This window comes from Mustela erminea, chromosome 4 (genome assembly GCF_009829155.1).
Source record: "Mustela erminea isolate mMusErm1 chromosome 4, mMusErm1.Pri, whole genome shotgun sequence".
NCBI classification, from domain to species: Eukaryota; Metazoa; Chordata; class Mammalia; order Carnivora; family Mustelidae; genus Mustela; species Mustela erminea.
In genome coordinates, this window is record NC_045617.1 from 46,255,736 (window position 1) to 46,268,957 (window position 13,222).

Below are 13,222 nucleotides of genomic sequence, written 5' to 3' on the forward strand. Positions count from 1 at the left end.
AAAACACAAACACAAACTTTGCTACAGCAGAGGAAACCATCAACTAAGCAAAATGGCAACCTACTGAATGGGAGGAAATACTTGCAAATGACATACTTGAGAAGGGGTTAATGTCCAAAATATATAACGAACTTATACAAGTCAACATCAAAAAGGAAACAATTCTATTAGAAAATGAGCAGAGACCTGAATAGACTTTTTTCCTAAGAAGACGTACAGATGGCCAGCAGATACCCAGAAAGGTGTCCAACATCACTCATTATCAGGGAAATGTGAATCAAAACTGCAGGGAGGTATCACCTCACACCTGTCAGGATGGTTCCTACCAAAAAGACAGGAAATAGAGCAAAATGATTGGATTCTTATTTTCTCACTTTCACAAATCAGATTGGTAACAGAGTCAGATTTTTTCAAAAACTGAATATTTTACATACTAGTAGGTGGCCTGGGTTGTTAATTTGACCTCTGTTGAGTATATTTTTCCAATTCTTTTTATAGATTTAGAATTGCCAAAGAAGTTCTCAGAAGAGTAGTGGAAAGACTGAGAATGTGAGTGAAGAGATTAGGTTTATAAGTGAAAAGGCAGAGCTTAAATCCAGGTAGTTAGTTTCTAAGCTCATTGGGTTATTCAATTCATTTTAAGTGTTCTTTTCAATAAGTATTATTTTAGGCACAGAAATTACTTGTCTTGGCTTATATTTCTCAGTGATACCAGAATAAAATTAGTAGTTTACAAATCGTAAATTTACTTCCACATACCCAGTAAACTACCTAAAATTATCCTTCTAACACAAAGATAGCTTTGTTAATCAGATTTTGGAAATCTGTCAGTTTGTCAGAGACAGAGTTGCATTCTTGAAAATTTAGACTGAACTATAAGTGTACTTGTTAATTCAAGAAAGTATCGCCGTCATTTAAAAATGGTTTAATGTAAAAAGAAGTTAAAACTATTTTAGCACGAGGTTATATTTTGTTCCTAAGAATTGTTTAAAATTAAAGATTCTACAATAGAATTCTAATTTTGCTATGTTAGATTGAATCAGTTCAACCACTTATTAAGGTATTTTAAAGAGAAAAAAGCATTGACAGGGCAGATAAATGTACCCATACAGATGCCAGTAGAAATAGTTTTAAACCAGTTTGGGTTTAAAAGACCTTCAGTGCCACTGGAGCATAAGATGGCTTAGTTCTTAAGGCCCCCAGGGAAGAAAAGAGCTTATTAATAAAACAGGGAACATGATATTTTGGTATTTTTATTGGTATTAGGCAATAATACTCCCATAAGAAATACCACTAATATAGAATTATAAATAGAATAAATTTAGAACACATTATTGGTATGTGGGCTGTAATTATGGAAGATGGTTCATGTTCAAACTTTGACATTACCCCAGATGATTGTGCCAGAGAGGCCAGATTTGTCATTTACATTTGATTTGTGCCCCCAGCTATTTCTAAATGTACAGTTCTCCGATTTGTATTGAATATTATGTATAGGTTTCTGTTATTCAGTGGCACAAGAATGTATATCGTCTTTCAGTGTTTTTATTTTGAGTAGTTATACATGCAGTCTTTCATTTTTTACTTTGATTTTAAGGTTTCATTATAGAATAATGTGTTGTGTTTTTTTTTTTAACAAAGCTGGATCTGAATGAATAGTATCTCTTTCCAAACTAATATCCTAGAACTCTGTAAATAATTAGTGTTAACAGTATTTTTGGAATGCCTCTTTGAAGATTATCTTTAGAACCTATAGCAAATCTTTTAAATATCACAATGACAACGATTTAAGAAAAATTCTTTGAGGCTGATAGTGATTTTTGGGAATAGTAAGAATGAGGGTATTGATCCAAGTCAGTATGTGGATCTAGTTCTTATTTCGCAAAGTATTTGTTCAAATCCACTACCTACAAGATAGAACTTGAAAACAGTGGAACTGGTTATAATACATTTACTAGATTTTTAGTGGACTTTACTATCTACTGTCATCCTAAGCACCAAGTACTTGACTTTTCTCTCTTTTTCTTAGGGCCAGTACTCACTGGTGCATCTGTTCCTGTGATCATGAGTGTTATGCAACATTTCTGGGCATTGCTTATTGCTAAATGGTGTCTGAGGATCTTTCTAGTTTGAAAATCTTATGCCTCTAATCACCTGCAGCAAACTTGATCCCTAGTGTTTTGTGGAAGTCGTTGACTTTTAGAAATAAACAGTTTGATTTAGATGAAATTGAAAAGGAGATAAAGCCAGATTTTGTGATTCAAACTACAGAAGTAAAGGACACAATTGAGGTTGGGAATAAAGTATTTACCAAAACTTGCATTTGAGACCTTGGATTCTCTATGTTAAATCTGCAGATGGAGTTTTTAAAAACATTTTCTAAATTTCTGTGAGTGCATTCTGGCCAAAAGAAATGATGCCGGCTAGAAGTGGAAGGTCACAGTACAGTGGTTCGCAGAAGCGCAGATCGGTCCTTTAGAGCCAAAACCGTCCTGAGCATTTCAGCCTGTGTGGGTGCTGCCCTCGAACTGGAGAGACCGGGGTGCAACCTGCCCCTTCCTGTGTCCCAGCTCTCCACACTCCACCTTTGCAGTCCATCACGTGACCTCTAGACATAATTCTTAGAAAATCTTGTTCCATGTCATCGTTATTACTGGTTTCCTCCTAAAGTAGAAATTGTTACAATGTAAAAGTAACATGCCCTTTGTCTAGTTCGATATACTCCTTCACATACTTGATGCTTTTCCATACTTCAAGCTTTACGTTTCATGTCCACTAAACCAAACTCCCAACACTCCCCTCCCTCTCACACCTTTCCACTGTCTTGGTAATAAAAGGCTCCCTTTTGTCCTCACTTCCTCACTGGATGTTCCCTTTCCCTTCTTGCTTCATGGCAACATGGCTCCCATGTAAGACTCCCACTTTTCATGTAGTGCTTTCAAACAGTGATGCTTATTGGTCCACACAACATTTTAGGGTTGGGAGATGAGATCAGTGTCTTCTCTTCTCTGTCCCTTTCAGACTATCAACCCTCTGTCCTTAACGTAACCCTCCTCCCTCACATGCTTCTTTGAGGTTTATGTCAAGTAGGTTATCATCTCTCTCGCTTCTCCCAGTTTCTTAACTACTCTTAAAAGTCTCGTTCTTAGCCCCGTTTAATTTTCATGTCAATGACCTTTCTTATATATTGGCCTTTTTTATTCTTAAGACCTTCATTTCTAATGGCCTTTAGTGCCACATCACTTGAGATGCACTCTCATGGCCGTTGTCATGGGCCTTATCTTTCCCTGCAGCTGTTCAAGCTCTAAAATACTAAAGTCATCCATCTTAATATCCCCGACAGCTTCCTCTCCTTACATATCTCTGTGGCTGCTCAAATGCGGCTTACCCAAAGCTGAACTCATGATCTTCCGATCTTCCTTATCAAACCTGCTTCTTCTCCTGAGATTTCCTTTTTTTTTTTTTTTTTAATATAAGCCGTTCTTTACCAAGTTGCCCAAGCTATAAATTTGGAATTCTTGATTTCTTTTCCCTCACCATCTGCTTCTCTTCACTTGATACTGTTAATTCTGTGTCATAAATGTTTCTCAAATCCATCTACTTGTCCCTGCCCTTATTCTCATTTCCAAGTGCAGGGCTGGGTCTCTGCAACAGCCTCATACGTAAGCTTCCTGCTTTAGTCCTGCCCCTCTGATATCCATTCTTCACCCTGATCACACCATGAGTCTGAAGTGGAAATTATCGTGTCACACTCCAATTTAACGTCCACTCTTAGGGTCAAGTAAAAATCCCTAATCTTGGTTAGAGGCCCTGCATAATCTGGCCCTGTTTACCTCTTTAGCCTTAAGTCTTATCTCTTTCTCTATAAACACTGTGATTTAATCATATTTAGTTTACTTCAGCTCCTCAATATGACACTGATTTATTTAACTCTGGGCCTTTGGGTATGTTCTCTCTGCCTCCCAAATTCTTCCTCTTTCTCTTAACTTGGCAAGTTCCTACTAATCCTTCAGGCTCTAGCTTCCTCTAGAAAGCCTCTCCTAAGCCCCTTAATTCTAGATGGGAGCCCCTGCTCTGCATTTCGGTGCCTTAAATTTCCTCTATTATAGCTCTTATGAAACTGCATTGTAATCTCCCATTTACTGTATCCTCCACAAGATTATAAACTCTGTGAGGGGCAAGAATGTATCAATAGCACTTCAAGTAATTCCTGACTCCTGGTTGGCACTCGGTATGTTATTTGATAGATGAATAAATAAGGGAAGGAAGGATAAGGTTTTGTTTTGAGAATAGCAGAGATAAGGTTAGACAGTATCTCATCACATAGTACCTATTTAAAATACCATGACAAATTTTTTTTTAGCATGTAAGTGATTGCAGTGGGAAAGAAAATAAAAGCAAGAGGAGACTAATCAGGAGATTGTAGTACTGTTGCAATCATATGGTCCAAAGAGCTGGAACTTGAATTGAGGCACTTGGAACAGAAAGCATAAAAATTACTATTAGAGAAAGGAGAAGCCATAACAGATGTTGACCACTGGGATGCGAGGTGGAAGGCAAAATAGAAAATGCCCTTAGTGCTTTTGGCATTGGTGGTACCAATGATAGAAATAGGGAAAGTTTGGGTAGTAAGTTTTGTAAGAAAAAGTTTAGAATTTTTAGGAGCTTTATATATACATATTAAAATCATAAAGGAAAAAAGTGTACTGATTTTGGAGGCAAGAAGTAACTTCTAAAATGCTTTTCGGGACGCCTGGGTGGCTCAGTTGGTTAAGCAGCTGCCTTCGGCTCAGGTCATGATCCCAGTGTCCTGGGATCGAGTCCCACATCGGGCTCCTTGCTCCGCAGGGAGCCTGCTTCTCCCTCTGCCTCTGCCTTCCACTCTGTCTGCCTGTGCTTGCTCTCACTCGCTCTCTCTCTCTCTCTGACAAATAAATAAATAAAATCTTAAAAAAATAAATAAATAAAATGCTTTTCAATAAAATACACTAAGTGGAGGGGCACCTGGGTGGCTCAGAGGGTTAAGGCCTCTGCCTTCGGCTCAGGTCATGATCCCAGGGTCCTGGGGTCGAGCCCCACATCGGGCTCTCTGCTCAGCAGGGAGCCTGCCTCCCTCCTCTCTGCCTGCCTGCCTCTCTGTCTACTGTCAAATGAATAAATAAAATCTTAAAAAAAAAATACTAAGCGGAAATTGTAGTTATAAATACAGCTTTGCAATTTGTTGAATTTTAAGGAACTCAGTCTCACAAACTGCTATTTTTGGGGGGGAAGCAGTTGACACCTAAACAAAATGACTCAGTTTTGCTTGTGATTCTTGGTTGGCCTTGACATAAAAGAGTTGTAATTCTCTTTGACGCCACGGAAAATTTTACAGAAACCCATTACAGAGTAAGAATGGTTGACAATATATAAAAAGTTATCTTAAACATTTATTTCTCATTTAAAGAAAAAAAAGATCCATAATATAACATTTCTCCAAGTCTTTTTTACTGTCATTTGACAACAGAGAATTGGAGCTTCTTTGAAAGATCAGCAACAGAGATAAAGATTTAGAAGTCCTTTGTCTAAAGATGACTCATGATTCGCTAAGAACTGGTGAACTTGGTAAGGGGAAGACTGTAGAGGGAAAAGAACGAAAGAATGGATGATTACTGTTGAATCTTTGTAATCTCCACTCTCACGGAGAATAATTAAGAAGTCTCGGCAAAGTATGATAGAAGGGGTGACAAAAGAAATGAGAGGAGTGTCTAAATGTGATGCAGTGATACGGATGTAAAGATAGCAGGAAGTGGAGCTGCAGTGCATTACCGCGAACCAACAAGGAAGTGAACAATTTTCTGTTCTAAATTCTTACCTACAAGGAAGAATTACACTTGGATGGTTCTTGGCCAGAGGGAACCTCAGTAAACTTCAAATTACTTATCCTAGAGTTCTAGAATATTCATATTCTGAAACTCAGCCACCAGTACTGATCTTCTGAAGTCCCTCAAACTAGCATCCTCCATGTTCTCCAGCACAAACTTTGAGACCTCTGTGATTTTACTCCCCACCCAACTCTTTTCCTCATTTAAATCCTAGCCAAGGGCCCAGCTGAAGCCTCCTCTAATTCATGCTGTCTTCCCTAAATCCAATAATGGTCTCTTTTGTACTCCTGATTTTCCTTTTAACCTGAACCTTTAAATTTTTGCTTATATCCTTTGTCTTCACAGTGAGACTGGAAGCGTTTAAAATATCAGATCCATGGGTCCTAGTGCTGCTTAATTCTTTGAGCACCCTCAGATCTCAATTACATTATTAAAAATGAATAATTGTAATAAATTATCTTTGAGTACCCATCAGAGTTAAAGTACCTCAGATCTTCAGTACCATATAGTGCCATATATACAGTTACTCCTCAAAGAATGACACTGTATCTCTTGGGGAAACTCAAAATGTGCTTGGCTCACCTGGATACAGTAAATTCTTAAAAGTTCATAATCAAAGAAAGACTCATTGTTTTCACCAATATCTGTTTTATATGCTTTCTATAATGACAATGCCTAGTATATTGAATACATACAAATGTTGTCTTGCTAGTTTTGTAAAATTATAACTCCTTTATTTTATCACTGCCATCCTTTTATTTGTAAATATACTATTCGCTTCATTGACTTAATCATGACCTTGGTGCTCTGTGGAAGCCAGTATAGATAGTATTTAAAACCATGGGCCCTGCGGTTCAGTCCAGGCCCTACCACGTATTGGCAGTAATGCACTCAGCTATGGCCCTGAATCTCTCTGAGCTTCAGTTTCTTCATCTGTAAAAGGGGTAATAACTACCTTCCTCTTCGGGTTGATGAAAGAATTTAAATGACATAATCAGTGTAGTGAGCAGAGCACAGTGCCTGGCCCTCACTAGTGGTAGATGGGTCAGCTATGATCAATCACAATAACAAGGTTTTCTGTGATTTAACAATGCCACAAGAGAAAATTTGCAGTTTTCACAGGTTAATTTTATGGGTGGTATTTCTGTTAACTTTTAAAACCATTTACACCCACTGTTTTATGTGATATTTTGATCATAAAATAGTAGGTTCTTTTCATAGTTATGTAGAATTGAATTGGCTAAGTTCCTTGTGTTCCACTACTTATAATTTCATAGCGACAAGGTTGGTTCAACGTGGAACGAAATATCTCCTGCATGGTTTTCTTTTATTATATGATGCAGGATGCTGTATTACAAAATGAATCTTTATCTAAATCTTTAAGAGTCAAATCAGAGTTAACTACCAGGTAGAGAAAAGTCATGAAATTAAAACAGACACACAATATTCTCCAGGGGATAATTCTAAAATAAACATTTGTAAATGTTGAAGTATCCTGCGTAGGATTTTATTCCCTATGGCTGGTTACTCCTAGATTTTACTTAGAAAACATTATAAACTTGTAGCCTGACCACATTGTGTCCTAAACACTGAAGGCAAACCATATTGTGGGGATTTCATTTTAACCACAGAGAAACTGTATAAAGTCCAAAACCTCAGGACCCGAGTAAGTAGTGGGTCCAGGAATAGAACTGAGAAGGCTCTGATTCGTCTTCACATACTGAAACCACAAGGTTCTGCTGCTTCTGAACATAATGACAGATCATCTGGTGCAGCTAGACATGGGTTCCGGACCCATGAGGAGCAAGCTGTATGAGGACTCTGTCTACAAGCGTGCAGCCTTTACCTTCTGTGTGGAAAGCAGAGGAGGAGGGAAGGAGCCATCACAAGCACCAGATGGTCGTCAACTGATACTCGAGTTCGGGGGTAACCAGTCGCTAACACAAAGTGTGCTGCTTTGCTGAGGTTGTGAAAGGAAAGTAGTGATTTCTAACCAGAGAAATGCTTTTACCAGTTCTTAAAAACATTTTAGTAATTTCTAATAAAGCTACCTGAAGAGTTCACTAGAATGGCATCATACACATAAGGAGCATTGAAACTTGATGTTCCTTTCAAGATTTGACCCCACTCCCACCATTTCCTTTTAAATTTTTGCTCCCTTTGCCTTTAGTTGATTTCCAGCCCTGAAATGGTTGTTCTGAAGGATTTGTTCTGCTCTACTGTTGCTGTTTGGGGAAAAGTTTTCCCGGTCTCCTCCCTCTGTCAGGCTTATTCCTCTTTACTATTTTATATGGACAAAAATTCCTTGTTATTATATTTTACTGTTTTAATTTATCATAGACTTTTTGTGGGATTATTTTCTTTTTTTGTGAAATACACCTTTGGAAAGTTGCCTTAGTTGAAGTCCTTTGATTTCTATTTATCTGAAGATGTCTTTGTTTCAACCCTACTTTAAAAAAATGCTTTATTTTCATTTTTTCTTTTTCAAAGTATAGTTGAATCACAACCTTACACTTGAAGAGTAGCTTTGGTAGACATACGATTTTAAGATGACAGTTATTTTCCTCTAGGTCTTTGAAGATCCCCACTGACCATTGCTTCTACTGTTGTTATCAAGTAAAAAATATTTCATGATTATAGGGCACTCACGTGTCAGTCTTCACACACTGAGAAGTTACATTTATCACTTAATTCTGATAAACCTATGACAGTATGCCATTGTTATTCTCATTTCACTAAGTATTTAAGAGATTTAAAAACTATAGTAATTAAAACAGGGACTTTTTTTTCTGGATAAAGAGATCAGCACACTAATCATTACCACTGAGCTATTTTTACGAGGCAGTTTCAACACGCTCTGCCTGTTTTCTCCTATGTAAGATAACAGTACTACTGCCTGTGCCATGGGGTGGTTGTAAAGAATAAGCAAGTGTATACAGACATATGTGTATTATTGAAAAGTGAAAGAATATTTGTTGCCACTAGCAATAGTAGAATAAAAGAGGAAAAGCACAGAAACCAAACCTAGTATGTAACAGAATATAGTATCTGGTCACAGGTGATGAGAGGAAATGATGGACTCGTGCTGGAATAGTTGCATGAATTTTCTTTTTTCTTAGATTTCTATTCCCTAGGTGGCGCCTGGGTGGCTCAGTAGGTTAAGCCGCTGCCTTCGGCTCAGGTCATGATCTCAGAGTCCTGGGATCGAGCCCTGCGTCGGGCTCTCTGCTCAGCAGGGAGGCCTGCTTCCTGCCTCTCTGCCTGCTTGTGATCTCTCTCTGTCAAATAAATAAATAAAATCTTTAAAAAAAAAAAATTTCTATTCCCTAGACTTCTGGGATGTCATACTTCTCTGTGCCTTCTTCTAAACATGGAATCATTTCTTCTTTCTCCTTGGTGACATCCTCGGCACTTAAGCATCTGTGTTTCCTACTACTCTGTCCTTGGCTACTGTACATAGGTGTGTGTGCATCCGAATAGAATCTCAATCATGTTCACGGTTTTAATTACCAACTATATATACTGACTCGTAAATATATAAAACAGAAATTCTGATTATCTTTTTTATAAAAAATGAAATCAAAACAATACCAGATGTAGAGCTTATTTCCTAAATCGATAGTATCACTAGAAGGAATTTTTTGTTAATATTTAAATAAACGTTTGTGGAGAAGACCACAATAAGCATAATATCAAGGACAGCAACTATAAATAAAAAGTGAAAGCTCTGACTATATAAAAATTTAGAATTTCTTTTGTAAAAACAAGTAAGAATACTGTACATGATTAATGGCGCAGTATACTAGAGTAGGGAAACCATATGCATGTGTAGGAGACAAGGGAAAGAGGGCAAAATTTAAAAGGATTGGGAAACATTAGGAGTAACCACTGGGTGTAATGGAAGTGGATGCTGACCCGGAACAAGTAAGAGGAATCCCACATCGAGCAGCAGTGAGAGTCTAGCTCAGGCGGAGACCATAAATCTGTAATGGCTATATGGCTATATGGCTTTCTCCAGCAATGCTTAGAATCTTGGCTTATCAGTAATGTTCATTTCTTTTGCCTTGGTTAGGTTATGTGGGTGGATGACCATACATATGAAGAGTCAGACAAGTAAGCTGTTTATATCAGAAATAAAAATCTGCCCAATATATTTCTTTTTTTTTTTTTTTTTTTTTTTGCCCAATATATTTCAAAGCTCAGCACCCTGCAGTGTTTGGCCATTGCTGTAGAATAAAAACCAGAATCCTAGGCTTGAGTTTTAAGGTTTCCAATATAAAAATCTAACCTTTTCTTTCAGTATACCCTTACATGTATCTCCACATGATAGCCAATTAGGACTTCTTGCTGGTTTTTTGGGGGTCTGTGTTTTTGTTTTTGTTTTGTTTTGTTTTTAGGTTTCCTATTTTATTTTTTTCCTTGCTGTTTTTTGAAAAATGTATTCTTTCTCAATTTTCACCTCAATTATGTTGCTTCTGGTCTTTACCTGGCTTGTAAAAACCTACATCTCTATTTTTGAAATCATAGCTATTCCTTAAAATTCAGTTCATTTATTACATGGTCTGTGACCCCAGTCAGAAGTGATACCTGTTCTCTCAACATCTACAATTCCTTGTTTATACAACTTTTACATTACTTTTCATTTATTTTAAACTATTTTTGTTTCTACTAAATTTTAAATTCTTTGATGGTAGGGACCATATTTTTGTCATTTTATTTCACAGAGCCAACACAGTGCTTTTCCTGCAGTAAGTGTACAGTGAATATTTGCTGAACAGACATTGTGTAACATACTTATACTAAGTAACAAGATAGGACCTTTAAAAGAAAATGTTTGTTTCTCCAAGTAACAAACTGAGGGTTTTAGAGAGAAGTGGGGTGGCGTATGGGTTGGCCTGGTGGTGGGTATTAAGGAGGGCACGTGTTGTGTGGACCACTGGGTGTTATACGTAAACAATGAATCATGGAATGCTACATCAAAAACTAATGATGTACTGTATGGTGACTGACATAACATAATAAAAATAAAATAAATAAATAAAATGTTTTAGTCTTTTCTGTAGGCTAATTTTAAAGGTTTATTTTTGTATGCTATTTCATGAACTTCTCGTGCGAATGGTTTTTTTGTCTTGTAGGTATGGAATGAATTGCCTTATTCAGTTTGAAGATTTTGCCAATATAAATGCCTTTCGTCTCCTGAAGAAATATCAAAACCAGTACTGCACGTTCAATGACGACATTCAAGGTAAGCTGTATAGGAAAGGAAGTGAAGATACAAGACAGAAGGGCCCATGTGCTCCCATTAAGTTAAAGAATAGGTATAATGGGAACAGTTGAATAAACTGGAATGGTGGGAGATTGGAAACTATGAGTGAGGTATTCTAATGTAGTATTTCCACGAAGGATTAGATCTGAGTGATGGGAAGCACCAACGTGGAACTTTGGAGGAGGACAGCCCAAGTGAAATAAGGTGAATGCTATTGGAAATGAGGTGGTTAAAGAAAAGCTTAAATGTAAGACGAGGATGATGTTTCTCTGTTCAGAGAGTTTGTGTTGTGTACAAACACTTGTTTGTGAAAAGACCCTATGTACTAAAATATACTTTACAGATATAATTTTAAAAATTCACTGTGCTTAAAATCTGTTGTGTGACATAGCTAGATAAATATAATGTGTTTAATGCAATAAGCCTCTCTACCTTTTGGGGCGCGCTAAAGTAATTGGTCAAATCTTTCTTTTTCCCAGATCCTTTGCGATCTTAATCACATTGTTACTTAAGGCCATTTTCATGACAAAGAAGCTTTACAGTCTTTCAACTTTGTTTTCTCCCTGTTTTATTAAATTTCTTTTTGAGTATTTATTCATAAGAAGTGAATATTTGGAGGATTTCAGAAGGGAAGTAAGGAGTCTAATTTTCCAGAGCTATGGTCCTAACTTGAAGATACAGGTATTATAGCATGCCTTCCATGCTGCAAACATAGATTTTGTAGACCAGTGTCTGAGTCACTTACAGTTCATTTTGCAGTAGTCTCTGAAATCCTCACATTAGGGGCACCTGGCTGGGTCAGCAAGTATAGAGCATGTGACTTGATCTCAGAGTTGTAAGTTCAAGTCCTATGTTGGGTGTAGAGATTACTTAAAAATAAAATCTTAAAAATTTTTAAATAAAATAGCCACATCAACTATTGAACAAACTGTCCTTTCTTTAATATTCTTATCTTTTGATTTTGTGGCTCCCACAGAAATGTCCATATAGACGTTAAAGACCAATATTACATACTTTTGAATGATTATGCAGAATTAGTAGGCATCAGAGTTCAGTTTAAGACAAAGAATGCTAAATCCAAATCATCAAACAAAATGAGCATTTGGGAACTAGGGTCAGAGCTCCTATCAACTAGGAAAGAATTTAGAGGTCAAGGCCTGGGCTGCATCTGAATTAAAGTCAGGAGTACAGGAAATCTGAGGCAAATGCTAAGCCAAGTCCAAGAACACTACAAGAGAAGCTGCCCTGGAGGACCCATGGCAGAGTGCTCCCCGCTCCACCCGACGGGTCACCTCAGTGGAGGCATTAAATCATTAAGATTTCACCCCAGCTAACCTGTCCTAAAGCACAATCTGCATATTACCTATTTACACATAAGAATTTAAGAGTTACTGCCTTAGCCAACAAAAAGACAGATTCGCGAAAAATGGGCCCAATCTCTGACTAGAGAAAAACTTTTGGCAAGTTAGTGGGATTCTGATTAGAAATGACCAAACCATTTTGTGCATTTCTCCATACCAAAATAGTGTCCCTAGTGACACTTTTCCCCCATATGTTTCCATTTTACCTTTTTAGCCTTATGTTTTTACCATTTTGCCCACAATGTAATACTTTCCCCATTGTGGGCATAGAAATTGCTTTTTGGGGCCAAGGAAAATAATTATGTAGCTATTACTGCTTTACCATGTAAATAAATGTTTCACACTGAACCCTTGGGAGAACTTTTTTCTTTTCTTTTTTGAACATTTATGTTATTTAAAGATAGTTTATGAAAAGTATTTGATTTTAAAAATACTTAAAATTCTACATTACTGATCTAAAATAATTTTAAACGATAGAGATTTTGGTCTTGGGTAGAGATTTGGACTTTAATGCATTCTAACTATAAATTATATTTAACTGGAAAAATGTGCTGGTTAAATCTATTAAGAAATTGGACACCACGGGGCTTCTGAATGGCTCAGTCATTAAGTGTCTGCCTTCAGCTCAGCTCATGATCCCAGGATCCTGGGAGGGAGTCACACATTGGGCTCCCTGCTCAGCAAGAAGCCTGTTTCTCTTTCTCTTGCTCCTCCTGCTTGTGTTCCCTACT

At 37.2% G+C, this 13,222-nt stretch overlaps 1 protein-coding gene across 1 annotated transcript in view; it reads left to right on the forward strand.

Moving 5' to 3' along the window:
- The window catches only part of ME1 (malic enzyme 1), a 184,344-nt gene that overhangs the window by 124,440 nt on the left and 46,682 nt on the right, over positions 1-13,222 (forward strand). Inside the window, exon 7 of the mRNA XM_032339159.1 lies at positions 11,000-11,109. Within this exon, the coding sequence (XP_032195050.1) occupies positions 11,000-11,109 (110 nt within the window). The remainder of the gene's footprint in view (positions 1-10,999; positions 11,110-13,222) is intronic.